General features: G+C 40.0%; 1 protein-coding gene and 1 long non-coding RNA gene across 3 annotated transcripts in view; one reads left to right on the forward strand and one right to left on the reverse strand.

Moving 5' to 3' along the window:
* The window catches only part of CAP2 (cyclase associated actin cytoskeleton regulatory protein 2), a 71,139-nt gene extending 53,832 nt beyond the window's left edge, over window positions 1-17,307 (forward strand). For both annotated transcript variants that reach the window (XM_032987757.2, XM_032987755.2), the window contains 6 exons: window positions 7,188-7,380; window positions 8,266-8,441; window positions 9,676-9,799; window positions 10,024-10,106; window positions 12,738-12,878; window positions 14,437-17,307. In XM_032987757.2, coding sequence (XP_032843648.1) covers window positions 7,188-7,380; window positions 8,266-8,441; window positions 9,676-9,799; window positions 10,024-10,106; window positions 12,738-12,878; window positions 14,437-14,520 — 801 coding nt within the window. In that variant the 3' untranslated portion in view covers window positions 14,521-17,307. The remainder of the gene's footprint in view (window positions 1-7,187; window positions 7,381-8,265; window positions 8,442-9,675; window positions 9,800-10,023; window positions 10,107-12,737; window positions 12,879-14,436) is intronic.
* Window positions 1-22,995, reverse strand: part of LOC116960407 — a 48,961-nt gene extending 25,966 nt beyond the window's left edge. Inside the window, exons 1-2 of the long non-coding RNA XR_004406371.2 lie at window positions 22,739-22,995; window positions 6,497-6,540 (exon numbers count right to left, since the gene is read on the reverse strand). This is a non-coding gene — a long non-coding RNA (uncharacterized LOC116960407). The remainder of the gene's footprint in view (window positions 1-6,496; window positions 6,541-22,738) is intronic.
* Window positions 22,996-23,210: the final 215 nt, after the last annotated feature.

Raw genomic sequence — 23,210 nt, forward strand, 5'->3', positions numbered from 1 at the left:
AATCCCAGAGGCCTCACTGAGATAGAAGGGCAGCATAGATATACTGATTTAAATGCTTATATCTTGGATAAGGTGTTGGCATTTTCAGAGTGCTCAGTTTTTCTCAATCAGCCTTTCCTTTTCTGTCCTCTTCCATTTCTTTCTCTTCCCTTCACTTTCCCTATTTCCTTACACTTCTTTGTTGAAAAATTTGCATCCTTTAATCCCAGTTGTTTCTTTCTCAGAGAACAGGCAATGTTCAGTTTTTCATGCACTCTCAATTAATGAATGGACCGTCCTGGCAACTCGACAATAGTTGCCTCTTTGGTGGAGACTGCCTCAATTACATCCACATCCCTTTGAAAGAAAGTGGTTTTACTCCCTTATTCCAACAATGGCTGACAATATTTGTCTTTACTGGCTATCAACAGTGTCTTTTTAACAGCAGTGACCAAACACCATTCAGACGTGTTAAGGGAGAACCTGGGAGAGGGTTGTTGTTGTCAACAACAGCTGTCAAACACAACCTGACCTGTAACATAATGCAACCTAGTTCCAGTGCAAAAGGGAAAGGAAAAAGAAAATTGAAAGTATGTAAAATGGAGAGAAGGAAAGGGTACATCTATTAAAACTTTACTATATTGCTAAAGGGATTTGTCTTCTTTTTAACTGAATGTTTATGTAAGTAAAAAATGGTTTAATGTGCCTGTTGGAGCATGTTACCTGTTGACAATTATATTAGCATATAGTTCTGAAATGATTTACAAGACCTTGACTGAGTGCAGCATTTCTGGTTGGGTAACTGTGACGATGTAAGCACCATTTTAAATCCTGAACAGGTGATAAATGGCAGAAGTGTATTAAAAGGGTCTTCAAAGTTTGAAAACTCAACAGATAAATAATTCTGCTGAGACCCGGTAACAAGAGCCTGGCCTGGTTTTTGTTGTTTTGTGTTTTAACTCACAAAGATTACAGGCCCTGTAAGTCAGCTGTTTCATCTACTAAATTGCGGCTCTCAGGGCAGCATAACCCCTTGCAGACAGGTGGCTTAAATACGGTAGGTAATAGAACTGTTGTGCTAAGCTACTTTTACACAAAAAACACCTTAACAAGAGCTCTGTGCCCCTGAGTCACAGTCCACCTGTTCCCAGAGGTTGATACGTGATATTTTGAGCTTCATGATTCTTGTCTTTGGCTGTGCATATGTATGGAAAGAACAATACAGAATGATGTAATCATTTTAGGTGTGAAACTAGGATCACTATAAAGGGGGAGAGGGAGGAAACAGGGATGTCTTCTTTTTCTTGAGAAGAAGGTAGTCCCTATTAGGATTCCTGTTTATCTGCTGCCATGAAAAGAAAGCTTTTCAATAAATTAAGGAAGGATTTCATGCCTCTAAGCCACCTGTTGCCTCAGCTGCAAATAGATACTTGCCTCTTAATATGAATGACTAATAAAACAGGTACTATATATTATAAACATGCATATATAATTTATTTATATGTAGTATATAGATGCTTATAATGTTTGTCATGAGTAAAAATGACCGTTGCAGCTACAAGAAATGTGCGTTCATTCAAATGCTCCACAGCAGGTTCCTACTACCAGAACTTTCTTCCCTCCCAGTTTCAGTGCTGCACTGTGTCAGCCTAAAGCTGGATAAACACAGAGGAACACTGCGGGTGTTTGTACAGGGCCTGGCATGTAAGTCCCTCATATCCCCAGAGATACAAGCCTCTGACTAGGGCTCCTTGATGCTACAGTACTACAAATATAGTAACAGTGACATGGAAGGCTAACCCCCCGGAATTGCTCAGCCAGAATGGCTCAGGAAATAGTAACATCTGTGATAAGACATAAAAAGAAATTCTTACTGTCTCTCAGTTGCTGGATTTAGACCTGAAGGCACATCAAGCTCCATACGGCCACCAAAAATTACTGGTAGTATGGCATCCAGAGCACTTGTGTTATGTACAAACAGTATTTTATTTCTCTTAACAAGACTGGCTGTTGTCCTGTGCTCCAGGGGAAGCCTTTAGGAGAAACGTGCTGTATCAAGGCCCAGCTTCTCAGAAGCAAAGGCCTTCACTCATCATTACTGTAATTTCAAGAGAATTAAGTGAGATGCAACATAGATGAATTTTAACCAGCCAGCTGCCTCAATGTAAACAGTCACCTCTTTCTTCCAGTGAGCCAGCTAGGTAGCCAGCAAAGAGAAAAAGAAGAGTACCTCACCCTTCTGCCAGCTGTACAAGATAAAGGTAGAAATACAACATACTTTGAGGCTGTACTGCAATCCTGCAAACCCCTGCACAGTGGGAATACGCATTTCTCAAACCCAGCTCCCCGAGCAGCTTCAGACACTGTCACTAGAGGAAGCCACTGAGCCACGGTCAACGGGAGGCCCTTGGGGCTCTCTGCAGGTGGCTCTGGGCTGTCCAGCAAGTAGCAAACCCTAACCCATTCCTGTCACCCCATGCAGAACACGGTTTAGTTGGAGGTTGAAGACAGTTTTTTTCTCTGGAAGGAAATTTCTGCAATGTTCCATCCCCTATAGAGCTGTTACTATATGGCCACAGGGCCTGCATCTTCTGTTCTTGATAGGACTTTACTCCGAGAATTTCCCGCATTTCAGAAAGCTCCAGGAGCAAGGTTTAACACACATCAAGTTCACTGTGATACAAAGCTATCAGGGTAAAAGTTAATGGCTTATTTTTGTGTTACATTTTCACAACGTAAGGCTGAAGCTATCTATTCCCTGATAATTCTTACAAGGGGCCTATTTGCAAACGATGGAAAAATGACCACACCAGCATGTTAATGGGAACAGTCGGCTACCAGCATAACTTGATGTGCTGCCTATAGACACCACAGCACTGAGAACAGCAGCTGTTACCAAGGCAAACAGCTGAAATAAAAGAGGAAGAAAGGCGGCTTGCAAATAACTGCCTTTGCTAGTCCAAATGGCACTTAATACTCTTTGTGTAAAGATACACTGTTGTTAACATCTGCTTAAAGTTAATCTGAAGAGTTGTTTGCAAATAGCAAAGCTGGTAAGCACCTGCTGCTTTAGGATAGATGAACTTTTGCGGGCATATAACATGCTATTTTACTCCCTACAGCTCTCACAAACACCACCCTATACAGAACAGAAATGAATGGACTTTGTGGTGGGCACTTTAGTTGAAATTGCATAGGATTATACACAAGTATTGCCAGATACCAAAACAGTTTAAGAGTCTGGTTCAGAAACAGTCTAGAGCCTGAGGGTCTAAGTGGTCTTAGAAGGGTGATTAAGGAAAGCAAACCAATTGCCAGTGACTTAGGTTGGTAACTGGAGGTCTGTGTTTTAATAGAGGTCAAAACTAATAAAAAAAGAAAGTTCCTGGAACCCCTTCACTAGGCTGATTTTGAAACTGCCCTTTGCATCAGCGTGTTCGAGTGCAGCACAGGTCCTACCTTCCTGGCGTGCAGGGAATGCAAGAAGTGCAACATAATTTTCTGCAGTTCCAGTTCACTTCTGTGTTTTCTGTCCCCTTGTTAGAGTCTCCCCGAGCCACTCTTCCCACAAAGAATTTCACCTCACTTGAATGTTTGTTTGATTTCAGTCAGGTAAATCAAAATGGCAAAGGAAAGAATACAAAAGCCAGAGTGAGTCTGAACCCCTCTTTATAGCACGCCTCTGTACGCCTCCTCTTTTCCATGCTGTTCTGTTTCAATGGGAGATTGTCCTACTGGCTGTGTCCGTGCCATAAGACAGTAGATCTATGGTGGAGCAGTTAGTCCCTCCCTGTACGTTAGCAACCTTTTTTCCTTTGATTTGTCCTTCAATTTTGCCTGCCCTAATTTATGATTGAAATTGTTTGCAGTTTCCAGAATGGCAATAGATGTTCAGACATAACTGAAAATATCATGATGCAATATCTGTTAGCTTGTGTAGCTGTAACTCAGGTCATAAACTAGACAAGAATTTGTCATGCAAGAGAAAAGTTAACAAAGGTTCGGTCCATCTCTTATTTCTATTACTGCACAAAATTAAGAGGAAAATTGGGAAGTGTGACTGAACCCCAGGTGTCTTCAGAGACCCTGTGACAGCTCCTGTGTTCTTAATTAGATCTAACTCATAATCTTCTGAGGTCAGTGGAGATAGCCACTGACTTTGGTGGAGGGACCAGGCTTGTAAAGAAAAGAGGAAGCAGATAGACGAGGAATAATTTTTTTTCCTACTCTTGAAAGTCACTTAAAGGACTAGAATGTCTTCACTCCTCGTGTCAAGGGTTGAGATTTTTGACCAGACTTGTATTTTCATCAGTACTGCTCTAGAAGGGAAAGATGCTCCTAGTTGCCCAGATCCTTTCCAACATCTGCTCTTTCTTGAAAAGTAAATAAGACATTCTCCAGTCATACAAAACCACATCCAAACTTGATCGATGTATTTAAAATCCTTCCTTTTTGTCTGTACTATCACAAGATAGTTCTTCAGAGTTCTGGGAGATCAGAGATCATCCACTTCCACAGATAAATCTCTCTGAATTTTGCTTCCACCTCGGTAACATAGACATTCCCATATTTTTGTTGCCATTTTGGAAACTGCCTTTGATGCACTAGTCAGCAGCATCGTTTGAGCCTGGAGTCTCCTGCATGATCTGTGATGGCCTTCAGTTTCACATGTTAGGCAAAGAGACTGGCAGAGTGACCCACCACTCTGTGTAGTATGCAGAATACCTAGATAGCTTCTACATCTTTTTTGCTCTAATACATCTTTGCAGCCTTTGCAGAATTTAACTGGTGTTAATTCCAAATGAAAGTGTGAGTCTTACACACACAAGTTTCTGCAAAATCACAGCGCTGTATTTATGCAGGTGGAATCAATAAGGTATGGTTGGGAAATGAGATGTCAATCTGGAATTTGGGAAATCAGATTTTTATCTCAGACTACAAGTTATTAACCACTACTACTATTATCTCCTGCCATAAAGCATACATAATTCATAGCTGCATGTTCACACTGTACTGTGAATGGTGAGTTCCACTGCTGGGTATCTGAGTATTTTAAAAAGCCCTGCAAATGCAATGCTCATCATTCTGGATAACCAGGACATAGTGGATTCAGTTGCTATGGTTGCAGGCAACAGATAGGGAAGATCTCTATTGCACCTCAGGCAGCAACAACTGATTGTGCCACTAAATCCACTTATATTCATTTTTTTTATTATAATAATTCACAGTTGTGCTGACTGCTGCAGATAACATGACTGGCATTAGCAGAAGCAGGAAGACAGGCACTGTAAAGTGAGGACCCAGTGAAGAAGTTGTCCCCAGCCTAAAACAATAACCTGTAACTACTAAGTATGTAAGCAGAAATGCTGGGAGTTGGATGTATCCCAGCAACAATGAAATGTCTCTATAAGCAGTATATTTTGACAATAAATGATAATCAACTCCAAAAGGGGATTCTTCTCGTTTGTTTACATTTGATCAAAAAGATTTAATAGCACAGAAGAGAGCTCATTCCCTTAAGAGATCTTAGATCCTTTCAGAAACAATCAAACTGTACCACTATATCAGTTTCATTACTCACCCAAGTACCCGGGATGTAGTTTTCATGTCACTAGTGTGACAAAGAATCTTGCTATGTATTCATCACTAACATATTCCATAAACAGCTTCTTCAAATGAAATAGTACTTATATGCTGAATATGCATGTGCCAATAGAGGGTGTACATTATGAGGTTAACTAACATTATTCCCTTTCCATGCTACTCTAATTAGGGTCATAATGACTAAGAGGTTTGAATGCAGTTACTTACTCAAACGTGCCAGCCTTTTTTTTAAAAAAAAAAGTATACCTGAAGAGTAAAAAAAAAAAAAGAAGAGCATGTGCACCACAGCCCCTTTGGGATTACAGGCTAGAACAAGTTTACTTTTAAAAAAAATAGCTGGAGTTCTCACTCATGTGAGATGCATGAACCAGATGGATACTTTGCTATTTCAGTTTAGTGGAAAGCAGAAAGGAGTGGCATCATAAATGGTTAAAAATATCCTCTGAGTCCAGCTAAGCAATATCTGTTTCCAGTATTGATTACCAGGGATGCACTTTTAACGACCTGTATCTCTTAACAAAGGTAGCCAATTAGAGGAGCTGTGACTCTGCAAGTCCCTGTCATCTTCCCATTGTGTCTGCCCTGCCTAATAAATATGTACCGGTGCAATGCCCAATGTCTGCAGAGCTAGCTAAATTCATCAGAACCAATCTAATTTTTCACAATGATTCTTTTAAAGCAGTCTCTGCTCTGCTTCAGAGAGGTGGGATCAGAGTGACACTCAGTGGCAAGACAGAAAAAGTGGTTCTCAGTTTTTCAGACTCTATCTAGCATCTATTATTAGGATGCATAAAACTGTAATCAGATCATTATTAGTATTTTCTGTCTGATAATATTCTATGTAAGCATTATAATTCAGACTCAAACATGTATTTTTGATTATGCAAACCAAAAGAAAGATTGGATTACTTACTTTACCAAGGCCCCCCTCACTCACAACTTGTGTGCTGTGATCCCCTGCAATTGAAAAAAAGAAAAAGGAATTTGAGAAATTGAACTAAAAACTCAGATACTGAATTTCAGTAATAAGAGTCTTGAATCACCATAGTTTTACATTCTGCTGTATCTGAATCTTTGCAGATGACTTGAACAGTGTCAAGAATAGAATTTTATATCTTGCGTACAATTTAGCATGTTGCATATGTATAACTGACAGTTCATGACCCGCCCAGTTATTTGTGTTAGATCAAAACATTTTCTGTATGTTTCTGAATGCACATCAAGCTATGGCTAACTGAATTTGGTATCTGAAAAAAAAGGAGACATTTTCCCTTTTATGTAAGTAAACACTAGAATAAGTTAATTGTGGAGCTTTACTATTAAAGATTTTTAACATCAGTCTTGACAAGCATTTGGAAGCAATTTTTTAGGTGGAGTAGTTCTGCAGTAAGGTCATGGTGTGGACTGTCAGTCTTTCCAGCCTTGCCTGCGTTGGGGCAGGGCAAGATTCATAGCATTACATTTGGTTGTGGTGCCAGAAATTCTTCTGAGCCTGTGTCTGCCTAGAGTCACTCAAAGTCAAGGATGTTAATAAATAAGAGCTATCGTATTACAATGTTCCCTGAAACACTGTATGTAAAACAATTTCCATCTATCTCAAACAGGGTCCTGTCGCATCACCCATGTCTATGAGATCTGTTCTAACAAGTGGGTCATGCCTCTCCGCACCTCCTCCACCACCACCACCACCACCTGGACCTCCCCCCATCTTTGATACAGAAACTGTCAAGGACGAGGGAACTGCTTCTCGCTCAGCCCTATTTGCACAGCTTAACCAGGGAGAGGCAATTACCAAAGGTCAGGAGAAAAGAAATCAAATTTTGGTCCATGAGTCAAACTACATCACGAGCTGGTACATGCATTAGAGCTGCTATATGTATTAACGTAACTGCCACTGCATTTTTAAGTTACATTTAAGCAACTCAGATCTTTCTGAGGCTTGAAGTGAATCTGATGGATGAGACTGCATACCAAAACCTCCTTTAGAAGCAACAGCATGCACATACGTTCAGCATACCTGAAGTTCACACCATTTATTTAGAGGTATCCTTTTAATTTTAGGGCAGCCAAGCTGGACATCTTCAATCCCCAGTAGCTGGTGAAGTTTTTAAGCTGCAATTTCAATGAAAATTTATCCCCCTTTCTGATTCACATTCAGTGTATCAACCAGTCTCAAAACGTGTTACATGTTAGGTGAAAAGGTATGGCACACAGATCAGCATTGGAGTACAATAATAAAGCTTTCTATAGTAATACAGGACAGATGTAATTAAAGTGGGTGTCTGTGAGTTTAAATACATACAATTGATAGATCTGCCTTTAATGCTGCAGGGACAGGTCGAATACTGTCATAAATTAGAAAAATAATCTAATTTTTATGGATGAAAAAATAATGCTATCACAAGCTCTCGGAGCTTGCCACAGACAGAGGGACAAGAAGACATTGCAGAATTTCCTGTTAAAGATTCTAAGATAGCCCATCCACAGTAAAAGAGGTTTTATATGAGCTGCTAAAAATACATAGGCAGCTACACTTTAGGTCTTTACCCAGGCAAACCTTGAGGTAAATTCACAGAATAATTTAACACGATTACAAGTTAGCCTTTCCTGATCAAACAGGAACACCCTTAGGACTGGAAAACAGACTCTCTTTCATAAACACCCTTTGTCCTATTTTCTTAGGGCTTCGACATGTCTCTGATGACCAGAAGACTCACAAGAACCCCAGCCTGCGTGCCCAATGTCCCTCTGTTCGTTCTCCTACAAAGAGCCATACTCCAAGTCCCACCTCTCCCAAGAATTCCCCACAGCAGAGCCATGCCCCTGTCTTGGCGCTAGAGGGAAAGAAGTGGCGAGTGGTGAGTTCCAGTCACAGCTCCAGATGGCACCCTGAACACTGGAAATCAGGTTGAGCACTGAGACACCTTGAAAAAGGCTGTCCATGATCAAGGTGCAACAAAGCAAACTTGCAACTAAAATGGGCTGAGTCTTGCATTGCTCTGCCTTGCTACAGTTTAGCTTTTACTATGCTGTAGCATCAAAAGTTATTTTCTTTGATAATCATATATTAATTCGTCTGAACTGGAGAATGTCAGAAACAGCATATAAATTCCCTGCAAAATCAGACAATCCCCCAGAAACAAATTCAGTGGAGAGCTCCAATTAAAATCCCTTCTTGCAGGCCATTTGTGCAAGTGAGAGATAACAGTATTATCACAGAGCACTTTCTCCAGCTTTGTTAACCAATGGAATTAAACCTTTATTTTTCATCACCCATTCCATGCAAGCATGTCTCCCATGCTTAAAAGTAGAGAAGCATTTTCCTTTTTCTTAACTACGGATGGAAAAAATAGATTTGCTTAAATTTGGGGAGTTAATTTATGTAGGCACATACTGAATAATCTATGAGCAAAAATTCACGTGACTGTCAGTTAAAAGAGGGAGGAAACAATATGCATTTTAGTCATGCAGAAAGTTATATACACAGTTATCACTGTGGAGTTGAGTTTGCCTAAGGTGCAGTTACCATTAGCCTGTGTTATGTTGCCTTAAGATTATAGGACCTGGAATTTTCCTTGTGGATCCCTAGTCTTTCCTGGACATCTATGGAGTGTAAATGTCTTTTCACACTTCATAATGAAAGGAAATTTCTTCACCCGCTACTCCTTATTGCAGATGGTAATGCCTGCACCTGTTCATAACACACTGTATAGAACATTATATAACATTTCGGGGAAACAAAAACTTGCTCTGTTCTTCAAAGTGCTGGTCTAAATTGGATGGGAGCCAAGTAACAGTTTTGTGAATGCATTTTTAAATTGTGAGCGTAATGCCTTTGCTACAAAATTAATGGGTTTTGTCATGGTCTATGCTAAGTTCTTCAGTTCTGCAGCTCTAAAATACAGATGTGTCATCTAAGGGTGAATTAGGTGAAATATCTGATAATCGAGCAGATTAGATTTTTAACCCACAGGAAGGATATTGCTCTGCTGTAACTGAAGATGCAATGACCCGAGGATAAGTTGTACTAAACTCTGTCTGACTGCTAGCTAGTTAAAGACAACCAATTAAATAAACTTTCTTTTGAAATAGGAATATCAAGAGGATAAGAATGACCTGGTCATTAACAACACTGAACTCAAGCAAGTGGCCTACATTTTTAAGTGTAACAAATCTACACTTCAGATAAAAGGAAAAATCAATTCAATTATTATTGGTGAGTGTATAGCTCAGCTGGGCTTTAAATGCCAATCTTGGAAAAACTGATTTATGTGATTAATAATGCATCTGAAACATTCCATTCACTTTAATGGATTGATCACGTGAGTAAAGTCGCTCAGCTATGCAGTGCAAGACTGGGAATTTTCATAGTTAATGTAGCAGGTGTGCATATATTTGCTTTCATCTTGCTTTTCCTATTTATGATTGCTTTTATTTTAGACAACTGTAAAAAGTTTGGCCTTGTATTTGACAACGTTGTGGGAATCGTGGAAGTGATCAATTCCAGGGATATTCAGATTCAGGTAAGTATCTATTTGAAAAGCAAAGATAGAGAACAAGCAGGGAAAAAAAAAGCCCACCATGTAGCTACAAGAGATTTTTAAAACTCACAGGAGCACAATAAAAATAAGAGATTGATGCATCCAAATGTATCTTTATATGCACTAAAGTCTGCCAATATATTTAGAAAATGCCTGTGAAAACTACTGACCGTCGCTAACGACCCTCCCTTAGCCCAGTCCCTTCTGGTTCCAGTGAAGCCGTAAGAACTGGTGTTTCTGGCCCTAATTTTCTTGCTTTCATGCTAAACAGTTCCTAGCAGTTGAAAGTTCAGTGGTGCTTATGGGACAGATTTTGGCAGTTAGCTAATTGATTTCTAAGCCCAGAAGATGTTTGGGTTTTGGTTTTTTTTTTTTTGCTATTCTTTCAATGGAAATGTTTGAATAGACTGTCAGAGGACAACTAAATGACATAAAGTGAAAGTAGGCACTGGGATTTTGAAAATTACCCCTGCCGGCGACGTGACACGTTAGGTGAGTAAATAATGTAGTCACTTGCCTACAAATGGGCTATGAGCCTCTACTGGTTTTGTCTTTGATAACCAGTAAGCAAAGTTTCATTAGAGAACATCTTCCTTGTGGTTCTCGTGAAAACAAAACATACATATTTTAAATCCATATATTGCCCTCTCTACTGGGGATGCTTGCCCCGTTCAACATACAGACTGACATTTACAGCACTTCATTCATCTCATTGCAAAGAAGTTCCACTATACGTGCTCTAATACTGCGTTGTGTCCAACACACATGACCTAGTCTCAAGAAGGGACTTTAGGATGTATTATTTTAAGTGAAAAAGAAATGAAATGTTAATTAAATTATATCGAACTTCCAGTCTTCAACATGAGGTCTTTTGCTTGAAAGGCTGTGCCCACTGTATGACATTAAATGTAGACAGTCCTGCTCCATGCTTCAGAAACACTGGTCACGGCCACCACAGGAGATAATGGTGAGATGCTTTTTTATATTTCGAATCTCATGCAGGTGGCTGACATTGCTACCAGCTGTGCATCATCTTCTGAACTGTAACAAGCAGTTTTATTCACAATCACGACATGTCTACTTATGGCAGAGACAGATAGTTAAAGATCCCAGGCATTTATTTGAGTGGGTTTTTTAAAAATTAGATTATTTTTATCATTATCTCTAGAACTATTCATGAAAGCTGAAAAATTCATATATAATGAATAGCAAAACCACAGCTTGCTAATACTCAAATAAAGGGGAAATATCTTTTCTAAGAATCAAAACTCTTTTGATTAAGCAGGTTCTATGAATATTGCATAAGGCTTCTATGCCATGGAGCAGAGTGAAGTTCTACTTAAGAAGGCAGAGTCTGGCTACATACTATATGATGCTTGAATCAGGCAGCTTCCACAGGGTTTGAGTATACCAAGCACCTCAAACTTCTCAGTATTTTGAAGGCCCAAGTTTATAATTTTCAAATACAGCATATGTTAATGCAACAAATTTCAGTAAATTCATCCTACTGGTTTTGCTAAAAATAGTTACTTCACTGCCATATTGCCTGGCTCTCCTGCCTCCCACTGAGGTTTTTTTCTTGCCAGATGTTTGCAATATTTATTAAACACACCCTCCTTTTGTTCTCTATTGCATGAGAAGCCATTAAAGAAGAGAAAGATCATTTTTAGATGCACTGATCTGCTACATAGATCAGACTTCAGGATCAAGGTGGGATGCAAGAGGATAGAGCACACGTTCTTTGTTTGCTGTCACATTTCAGGAATTGAAGCTGAAAATATATTCTTAATTTGAATGATGGGAGACACTCTTTCATTAGCAAGTACATATCTGTCACATGCTGCTACTGTTTTATGGCTTGGAATAACCTCTGTCCTTTTGATGCATTGTCCAGAGTATATTGCTGTCCCTGATAGAGAGGGCAGGAGGAGAAGGAGGAATTTTTACTGACAATCAGTGAGTCAGCCAGTTAGCCACAAAGAAATCTTTTAATCTGTAGAATTGTAAGCAAGATTTCCCTTTCTCCCCTCAAGTAAATCTTGTGCTTGCTTTTCAAGCAATATAAGAAATACCTTCAGAGAGTTAATTAAATTGATCTCAGTACTTTTTTAGAACTATAGCTTGCCTGAAGGGAATAAAACCCCTTTCCTATCATATGCTGTAAAACCTGGAAGAGCTTTGAAGTCTTCAGGATGTATTACAAGTCACTTCTTGAGTACTGCTGTATTCTGGGATCTTTCATGTGCCCTTACTGGGTTGGAGTTGACATGTTTGATTTCTTAACCAGTTCTCACTGATGAACAAGGTGAACACTGCCTAAATATCAGCACAAAAGTGTCACAGAAATTAGAGAGAGTCAGGAAAGCACATTCATCAAACTATATATTAAAAGCTTGCTGTATATTAGAAGTCTGCTGTTGTGTATAGATCTTAATTACCACCACCAAGAATTTTCACCGTGTCTAACAAATCAAATATAAGCATCATGCAGGCAGCTGACACATAGATCAGATGTTGGTGGCCAAAATTAGACCAGGCTGGCAATGAGGATTTTATCAACAGTATCTTTGTGTGCATTTTAAGATTGGATATTAAATAGATTTTATTTTGCAGGTGATGGGAAAAGTGCCAACCATTTCTATTAACAAAACAGAAGGCTGCCACATTTACCTCAGTGAGGAATCATTAGATTGTGAGATTGTGAGTGCCAAGTCATCCGAGATGAACATCCTCATCCCCCAAGATGGTGATTACGTGAGTGAAGATATTTTTAAAGCTTTCCAACCCCTTCCCCACTAGTCTTGGTAGCTAATAGCACTTAAACTGATAGGAAAGAAACTAACATACCACACATACTACATCACCAAAAAATGATCCAAAACAATTTGATTTCTACGTACCACTTTCTCAGCTATCAGTGCAAGTAGAACTCCTTATTTTCTGGGTCACAAAGCAATTTCAAAGATCAGACATTACATTATTTCTTTCCATTTTAATGGCTTCATCTCCTGTCCATTTAATTTTCTTTTTTGATATCTAAACATAATCTCCCAGCGAAACTCACTTCACACAAGAGCACTCAAGCCTGAAGATGATGATGCTAAAACTAAGATAAATATTATACTACTACAGATGAAATAATACAGTGTAATATTTTTTCTAAAGCTATTGATACATGGGTAGCATTTATAGTACTTTCTGGTATTTTCAACATATGTCCTTAAAAGCCTCTTAAACATGTGCATTTTCCCAGCAACTTTTCTATTCTAGTGAGATTTTCATACTATGCCCGCCGGCATTTCTAGTAAAGTCAAGCTCTGTCACTTCCCCCACTAGCAAGGGATCATGCAAGGAAAGCATACTTGTAATAGTTCCCTAATTTCCTCAACAGAGCAGTGTTGAATTTGCACTGAATGGACATAAACAGAACTTAAATTTCCCATTAATCTTCTGGACTGGAATTTTGTTTGGTAGAGGGGGTTAGGCTTTATAAAAGAAAAGATGTAACAACAGAATTCTCATGCTCCACATTTCCCAAAGTGACTGTCGGATGCCCAGCTTCAGATAACTGAAAAGGGAATGGTTTTCAGTGGGTGCATATTCACCCATTTCTTAAAAAAAAAAAAAAAAAGTCCTTTTGATCAGTCTCACCCAAATCTCTGTATTATTTGAAATTACTGGCTATCAAAACACCTATTTAAGGCGTGAATGAAAGACCCCTTCTCTTCACATTGTTTTTTGTTTACTGGGAACAGAGAAAGATCCAACATCTCCCATCCTTTCACCGAATACATGGAATGGAAAAAGACTTTCTTTGATGTTCTGCTTCGTTTTGTGTACCCCACAAGGGACGTTAAGTCTTTTGAAGTGTATCACATTTAAAATGATACTTTTTTTTATTATTTTATTCTTCCATATTATCTCCATATTGCTTTTGTCCTTAAAATTAGACTCCTCGCTAAATCTCCGTATCTAAATCCTTTCTACTGTCTTCCAACCCAGACAGTGATGGAATCTAAAGTGATTTCTGACATGAGGCTTATTTGCTTAGTTGTTCCAAATAATTGTGTGAGAGGGATTATTGCAAAGTAGTACCATACCAAGGCTATTTGAAACTGGGTAGCAATAAGGCTTTTTCCTGTGTGGCATTGTAAAACAGCTTCCTAGGGTAATGAAGAAGGCTTCTCTCTAATCCTGGCATGTCTGAGCTATCAATGCTTTCTCAGTCATGTAGCACTAATAGTATTCCACCAGTTTTCATGAGGTATCCACTGTTTATTTAACCATCATTGTTGCTTTTGTTTCTTAACAGAAAGAATTTCCGGTTCCTGAACAGTTCAAGACAGCATGGGATGGATCTAAGTTGGTCACTGAACCTGCAGAGATTGTGGGTTAACTTCCCAACGCCACACAGCACTTGCTGACCGTGACCAGACCACGGCCAGCATAAACTAAGCAGTAATGTAAAGAACTAGAAGCAGCAGTAGTTCATACTGCTGTGATAGGCCTTCAAGCATTAGCTCTGCATGCTAAAAACAGTAACACCACCGGCACCCTTCCGTTAGGCATCCCAGTACTTTCCACGTTCCCACACAGTTTGCCTTCACACACAGTTTTCATTCTAAATGATTTCATGTGAATGTAATAGATTAAAACCCCCCACCCTCCAGTCACGTCATTGGTTTGAAATACCGCATACATCAAGCCAAAATACTGCATGATACACTTTGTTATCATCTTGCTTCAGTGCATTCCTTTTTATGTTTCTGCTAATCAAAAACAGCATTAAGACTTTAAGATGTTTATTTTTACCTATTAAGCAATTCCTGTAAGATGCAGTAAAAGTGTACCCCTAGAAAGTATGCAGTTCCTTGTAGTTCTGTGGCAATCATAATGGGGTTTGTTTTAAACAAGCAGAAAATGACAACTTTCAGCAACACATTTTGTTAATGGAAGATAAAAAAAATCTGGTATTTTAATCAAACACTTTTCTAATATGTGTATTTAGAAGATCCCTATGTTTTATGTGAGGTAAGATTTTATTACGGTCCACAGACATGCTGTTGCCCTCTCATTTCTTGCAAATCAGTAATTCTTTCTGAGCTAAAGCCTCAACTAAGCTAAAACCTTGCAGCAAATCACTTGAAGGTTTTTTGATCCTTGGATTTCTTTTTTGTTGTTGTTGCTGTTTTTGGTTTTTGGGGTTTTTTTTTTTGGTGAGACAATCTCTCATAATTTAAAATTTCACATTGTATCTTGCATTCTGTTCCGAAAACTGAGGGAGGCATGTATGTCAGATACCAGCTAGTTTCCTTATAACGTTCCTTTAAAATATTGCTATTGTAGCTCATATTCATTACAAATATCTTCCTGTTTCTTCCCCACATTTGTAGGACTTACTCAATTTCAAGTATGTCCACAAAGCAAAGCCATATATTTATGTCATACTAATTCTGAGCCCAAATAAAGGGCTAATTTCCTGTTTAGCCCTTTGATTCTACTTTATAGTCCCTATTGTACATGCTTTTTTAACAAAGGTGGAGTGTTGTACACATTTGTACTATTTCAGCACATAGTACAAATAAAATTTTAAAAATTTAAGTAGTCAGCTTATGTTTTTGATCACTTGTAATACTTTGTAACAGCGAAATCACAGTGAGATGCTTGCAGAGCTAGTTACAAGCTAAATTTTGTGCCTAATTTACCTTGAAAGTACATTAATTCTTGAGGGTTTTTAAGTATATCTTTGATTCTAAACCCTATACAATACAACCAGTAGTGCTCATGCCATAAGGTTTTGCTATCTGATGTTTAATCTATGTGTATAATGTGTTTGCTTTAATACATACCATTTTTTCAACAGTAAACTTCTTATGAAATAAAATGGAAAATGTACTTGTTTAAATACAAAGTTGTTCAGAACATGCTCCGTTACAGTGTTTGTCCTATAAGCTTTCTCTTTCTTAAATGCTGTTGCAAGAGCTTGATTAAGTAGGTCCTCCTTCCATTTCATTAAACATTACCACTTTTGCTGCTGTAACTCACCTGACAGTGAATAGCAGGTATTCTGCATGCTAGCAGATAAACCTGAAGTTTCATGCATATAACTTTGTGACAGCCAGAGAATTGAGCTTTTCATGAGTCTCACTTATAGGTACACCTGTATCTTCTAGGGATTATGTCTAGGGAGATGATCGTGACCTGGTGCAATTTTATAAGGTTCGCCTTTTATTTTTAGCTTCTCCCATTGTTTCCCTCCATGGCTTTGGTAGTGTCCCTCCTGTGTTAACAAACCACAAGCGGTCCACTCCATATGTCACTTGGATGTGCTTATATCTGAAGAATGGGCATCGCGTACTTGTCACGCTAAAAGGATTGTTGAAGGATTCTTTAACCCTTAAATCATAATTTGTTTGATAAAATAATCTCATTCTGGAGCATTCTGACCTGAAATACTGACTCTTGTTTTCAGCCAGCATCAAATAGGGATCAAGTCATTATGCAGCAACAGGAAGCCACTTAATCTTTGGAGGTATGAGACAAAACAAATATCAAATGCTTGACAATAAACAGAAAGCAGCGAGACAGCTCTGAATCACTAGGCAGGCAAATTCTTTTTTAGTTCCTCCTATGGATTTAACTCCCCCCTCAAAAACAAACCGTGTGAAGGCTGGTCTGATTCCTCTTTTACATGTTTGAAAGCAAACTCCATTGTGGCTAGACCTTCTCCCTAACACTCATGCTCCTGCAACATGCAAGACCCAAGTATATTTTTTTGACCAGTTTCCTAACAGGAAGAAGTTTTATGCAGTAACAGTGTGTGCCTGACAGTCTGAACACACCTGAGAACTTTGGCAGAGTGCAGAGGTTTAAAAGCTAATGAAGAAGGCCTTGCATGGACAGACCCAAGGTAATTGCTTCAACTGAAGAAAAGGCTAACGAGTCCATGCGTTACTGGACACAAGAAAAATAGGAAAGAGACTTTGTAGACATGCAAATAGATTTTATCCAGTACTTCTAGTCAGCCATGTGACAAAAAGTCTATAACCAGTTTTTGTCAGTTCTGGTACTCATAAAGATACTTGTCATACATTTGCAGTAGGTTGGACTGTTCTTTCCCTGTAATATGTCTTTAACTTCAAAAATATAAATGAGGGCTAAATAAAGAAACCCAAGCTTCTGATTCTGCCTACATGAATTTGTGTACAATTAAAGGTTAAAAACTCACTTTCTGCAAAATCAAGTGTATCTTGAGGTAGAAGTAGTCAACAAGCTGCAGAACAATGATTTGAAGAATCATGCCAATCATGATCAGTTGTGTCAACCTAGTCTTCAGCAGCAAGCTTGATCTATGTTTAATGGTTGACTCCAGCAAGGAATGAACTACTAAATGCTGAGCATCCCTAAAGTCCTATTGATCATTTCTTTTTATTGCATGCTATCACACAAGACATGCCTCTTGATTTCAGCTCTACACTGAAGTTGTGGTTATGCTCTCAATCGGTGCAACTCTTAAAGCAGAAAACAGTGCATTTGGGGCCTATATTGTTACAGAACAAATGTATATGGTGTAATTAGCCAGTTCATTTTTATAGATCTGCATGGGTCAAATATTCACCAGTACAGGTGCTGTCAGTCAGCCAGTAAAATACATGTAAGAGAAGGAGATTTTTTACTAAGTGTCCAAAAGTAAACCAGCTTTTTTCCTATGAAGAACTTCAATGGATCTCATACTTTCTTAAATAGAACCTCTGTAAAAGTACTCATGAAATACTCTCTACAAGTCCCTCATGAAGTTCAACAAGGGGAACTGCAAATTCCTGCACCTGGGGAACAACCACCCCATGCACCAGTTTATGCTGGGGGCTGCCCACCTGGAGAGCAGCTTGGCAGAAAAGGACTGGGAGTCCTGGTGGACAAGTTGAACATGAGCCGGTGATGTGCCCCTGCAGCAAAGGAGGCTGAGGGAATCCTGGGCTGCGTGAGAAGGAACACTGCCGGTAGGGCGAGGGAGGTGATCCTTCCCCTCTTCTCAGCACTGGTGAGGCCACACCTGGAGTGCTGGGTCCAGTTCTGGGCTCCCCAGTTCGAGAGACATAGGCATACTGGAGTCAGTCCAGTGAGGGGCCACGAAGGCGATGAAGAGACTGGAGCACCTCTCGCAGGAGGAAGGGCTGAGAGAGTTGGGACCATTCAGCCTGGAGAAGAGAAGGCTCAGGGGAAATCTGTTAATGTGTATAAATACCTGAAGGGAGAATGAAAAGAAGACAGGCCCAGGCTTACTGGTGCCCAGTGACAGGACCGGAAGCACTGGGCACAAACTGGAACACAGGAGGTTCCCTCTGACCATCATGAAACACTTTTTCACCGTGCAGGTGACTGAGCGCTGGCACAGGTTGCCCAGAGACGCGGTGCTGTCTCCATCCTTGCAGATATTCAAAAGCCGCACGGATGCAGCCCTGGCTCTAGGCTGCCCTGCTTGAGCAGGGGGAGGTTGGACCAGGTGACCTCCCGACTTCCCTGCCAGCCGCCACCATTCTGTGATTCTGTGATACTTGCTTAGTTATTTGGAATACTGGTTACCAGGAATTAGTGGGGAAGTACCGAGGTAGCGGTGGCGTGCAGCCACAAGATGGCAGAACCAGCCGAGGCCCAGGCCCCCGCCAGCTCTGCGCGAAACAAAACGGCAGGACCACAGCACTGAGACAGGACATGCACGCCCTTTGCCAAAGGAGCTGGGGAATTCTACTCTCCAGAAGTCACTGTGGAAACATTTAAAGATTACTTTGGTCTTTAAATCACCATCTTGGTAAAAGGAGAAGGTTTGATTGGGATGAACAAGAAAAAACAACTACTTGTTACCAATGATTAATTTGATCTTTTGGTTTTTTTGAACACTGCTAAGCATATCCCCATTAAAAGCACATTAAAAAAAAAAAAAAAAGATTGAACTTAAAAGTAATATTTAACAGAGCTGTTAAAGATAAAAGAATAAGCAATTTCAAGTCTGCATTTGAAAACCAAAAATCTTTTCAATGTCCTAGGGAATTAGGCACTTGCTAAGGCTTCCCAGTGCTATAGTTATTACCCAGACAAACCATTCTTGTTCTCTTTTCCGAGTCCTCAGTGTATCTGGATCTGCACGAGTTCTTTCAATGTTACTGTATGGTACGCACGTTCATAAACCCGTGCCTCACATTTCTTCCCTAGAGATCAAGCATTTGTCCATTTGAAATCCTTCAGGGGCTCAACTCAGCCTGCACCTTTAGTACACTCTCCTGATCTGCTGTTGCTCCTTCTAAAATGTGGAAGCAGCTGCCTCCAGACAAATGGAGGTAACGTTCACTTGATTATACGGTATGCGAGCAAGCAGAGCAGTTATCAAGAACATGTAGGACAGATTCAGTTCCCCTGCTGCAGGTGATCAGGGCCCACTGCTGTGAAAATATTGCCCACAAGTAGCTGTTGCCCTCAGAAAGTGCCTATACACAGGCCCCTGACATACGAAGCAGTCATTAGATAAAAATGATCAATAACACTCCGCAAGGAAAGTTCTGACTACCAGAAAACAAGAACCTACCTGAAATGATCCTGAAAAAACATTTTGGGTGCCAAACTTTTGTGTAAGTACAGAGAAAACTCCCTCTCCACCCCCCAAAACTCAGAGGTGATCTTCTAGGCTTAACCCTGCTTCCCTGAGTCCTGCTGCATGCCAAGGACCCTACCTGATCACCACTGACCACCGAAGACTCTTCTCCTCCAAACCCCAAGCTCCTGTGCTGCTTTGACAGAGGCACAATCGTATTTCCTCTCTGGCAACACTGAAGAATCTGATAGGGAATTGGGTAACTGGTAAGGCTTCCGAGTGCCACCCTCCTGAGTAAAGCTGTTGCCTGGTTACTCTTCATTCAAACCAGGTTAATGCAAAAGGCAAATAAAGGTATTTACACACAACTCCCAAAGCAGATAGTACTTGTAAACAGGCAATCACACTAAAAATCTGTGTATCCTAAAATAAATGTGGGAAAGTTCATTTTTCTCCAGCTGATTTGCTAGGGCCTTTTTATCCACTGTGACCACTAGGACTCTATTTTCTGTCTGTATTACACCTGAAGTTGCATCTATTAGAAAGAAAATGCCTCTCAATGGACCATGATGGCTTTTAGAGCCAATCTCTCCTTCAAAATCCTCACCTGCATGAGTCAGATTAGTTTCAGAGTGAAAGGCTAAATTGATTTCATTTGAGAGACAGTTGTGCCATTTTCCTACACTGAAATATATAGTGTTTTACTTTATGCTTATTCAATGCATACATTTACATTTTGGCTCAGGTTTCATGTCCTATATCTGGCTGCTTGTCCCAACAGGGGGTAAAGTTCTCACTCTTCAGTGACTCAGTCTATGTGTTTCAGTAATGAAGGATCTTTTTAACCAACATTTGCATTAATTTCACTCTGTACATGAACATACATACTTGATACAAGTGTCTAAATAGCATGAATACATGTAGGCTTCTGGGCACTACAATAATTAACCACTTTGGAATGACAAGAGGTTGCTGTTGATTCATGTCCAGCAACACTTCTACAAGGACTCTAAAAGAGCCCCTGTTATTAGAACACGATGCAGGAGATGGGATCTGCAGCCAACAAGCAAAGGAAGGAATTGAACTTCAGTTTCATACATCCAGATGAATGCTTCAGCAAGTTATTGGTTTTAAAAGTTGTTTAAAACCCTGCCGTGAAAACAAGATGCTAGAACACATATCAAAAATGAGCAATGATAGGTCTCTCTACCTCTGAACAACAGCTAGATTTACAGCAGACCAGTGCTCTGCTACTTCCTATTGATTAGAAAAGATTCCCCACTCAAGAGTGACAGATCAGGCTTTTCAGCATTACCTATACTTAAAGAGCTTAAGATGAGATTCTAGATTCCCCTTAAACCTTAACTACTGCTGTATCAGCTTTTAGGTGCGTATTTCCCTTTTGATCGAGTTCAAAACATTTCCTTTTGCCTAAATCTCATTTCTAGAGGATATTTAACTGCCAAGGCATTCAATCACTTATTTTCATCAACTGGTACAATGAACTACCCAAGATTATCTCCCTTTCTGATTCTGCTCACAAGAGAAATCAAAGTAAAGTAGGGAGAAACTGATGCTGTGGAAGATTGTAAGTACTCCCGTAACACGTGCAGCAATGCGACACAGCAATGAAACAAGACCTTTGTCACCAAAAGCCTCAGCTGTGAGTTCCCCACCACTGGCAAGCCCTGTTGTCACAGCATCTCTCTATAATATGCATCACAGAATAGAATAATCTGAATGCTTGCAGCATTTGTGGGTTATTTTTTTAAGACAGAAGAATAGAAAACTAACACCTGAAAAATCTGGGAATTAAGAAATATTACATTGTCTCTGTTATTCCCCTTCTCTCTGCTGTCAGTGATACAGGTTCACCTTGAGTACCCAGCATAATCGCACAGTGAGTTCTAAAGTTCTAACTGGTTATGCCTGTGTAATGCTGCTGGTGACCCTAAAATTTACATGTGACTGGCAGCATTACATGAAGCCTGCGAGATCTTGTAATTTACCTTAAGTTCTGATATCTGGCTTGCAAAAACCTGTAGCCACACACACATACAAACCAAAAAAAAAAAAAAAAAAAAAAAAAAAAAAAGCAAGCCTGACACTGTTTGGTCCTGAAGGGTTTGTGGTGAAAACTCAATTTTAAGGAAATTTAAATAGACTGTAGCTGATGAAAGAACTGGAATATTATAAAGGAAGAAGCTCAGTTATGTTACTTTTACTGTCAGTCTTCCAAGCTAGTTTTTCTGTTAGGAGGAGTTACTATCTAACCTAAGACCTGGTTTTCTTCTATACACTTGTTTGTCTATCTTCCTTCTTTTCTTCCATTCTTCAATGTCCTTCCTAATCATGCTGAAACTTGCTATGTTTCCCAAATCATTTACCCGTATTGATTTCACCCAGGTCAATGTTACAAAACACATACCATTGTAATTAGAACCGTATCTACATAACAAGTGCCAGCACCCAACATAACTGCATTTAATTAGAGTGGTATGGGTTATTGGCTAAGCACTTTGTCAATTCACCTCAGCTTGCCTATGAGAGACTCAAATCACAGAAACAACATCAGTTTTTAAATGAGTTAGGGTTACACGGGAAAAGGAATGTATTTGGTTTATTCTAACAGGGAGAGGGAGAAACTTTTTTTTTTTTTCAGCTGTGCTATTTGCTGTTAAAAATGGGAAACACTCCATGTTTATAGTATATATTACCACTTCATTCAGTACGGAGTTATGCTCATCCGTGTTATACAGAACTCGTCGTCTGGTTGAGATGCTTAATAGTATACAGGAACCCTAAGTATTAAAAATTAATTTGGAGAACAGCATTTAAACTTGTTGCAGTGCCACTGGTTCTTTGTTCAGAGTTTTTGCACAGGAAGAACATGAACGTGACAGGGGGAAAGGTGAAAAAGGGGAGGTGGAAAAGCAAGCAATATTTAAGACAACAAAAATCAAACTGCAGAAGTACGCAAGAGCAGTTTAACACCTTTTTCCTCTCTCTACGAAGAATCTCAACCTACCTCCCATTAGCTGAGAGTGTTTAGAAAGTTGCTAGAGGCCAGGAACAGCAGCTGCCCCCGCAGGAGGGGGAACTGTTCGGAAGCTAGGCGATGCCTTATTTACACTTGGATTTATGACCTCATCTACCGCGGCCCACGACGAGCGATATCTCTCTGACGTGGGCCAAATCCAGCCGCCAGCCGAGCCCAGGACCGGCAGCCGTTCACTCTCTATCCCCCCCCGCCAAGCACGTTTGGCGAGGGAGCATTTTGGAAACCCAGGCTGGCAGGGAAGATGGAGACTCCCCTCAGCACAAGACGCGGGAGCAGCTAACCCCAGAGCCCACCGCCGGCTTTCACAGCTACGGAAACCAGGCCGGGGGGGGCTTTGGCTGAGGAGAAGGACGACCCCGCGCCGTGCTGAGGGGACCGCCGCGACAACGGAGCAGCCGCGGGCAGGAAACTCTGGTGTTTATGCTAAGGAAAAATAATT

The sequence above is a fragment of the Tyto alba genome, unplaced genomic scaffold, assembly GCF_018691265.1.
Source record: "Tyto alba isolate M040663 unplaced genomic scaffold, T.alba_DEE_v4.0 Super-Scaffold_48, whole genome shotgun sequence".
In the NCBI taxonomy this organism is placed as follows: domain Eukaryota; kingdom Metazoa; phylum Chordata; class Aves; order Strigiformes; family Tytonidae; genus Tyto; species Tyto alba.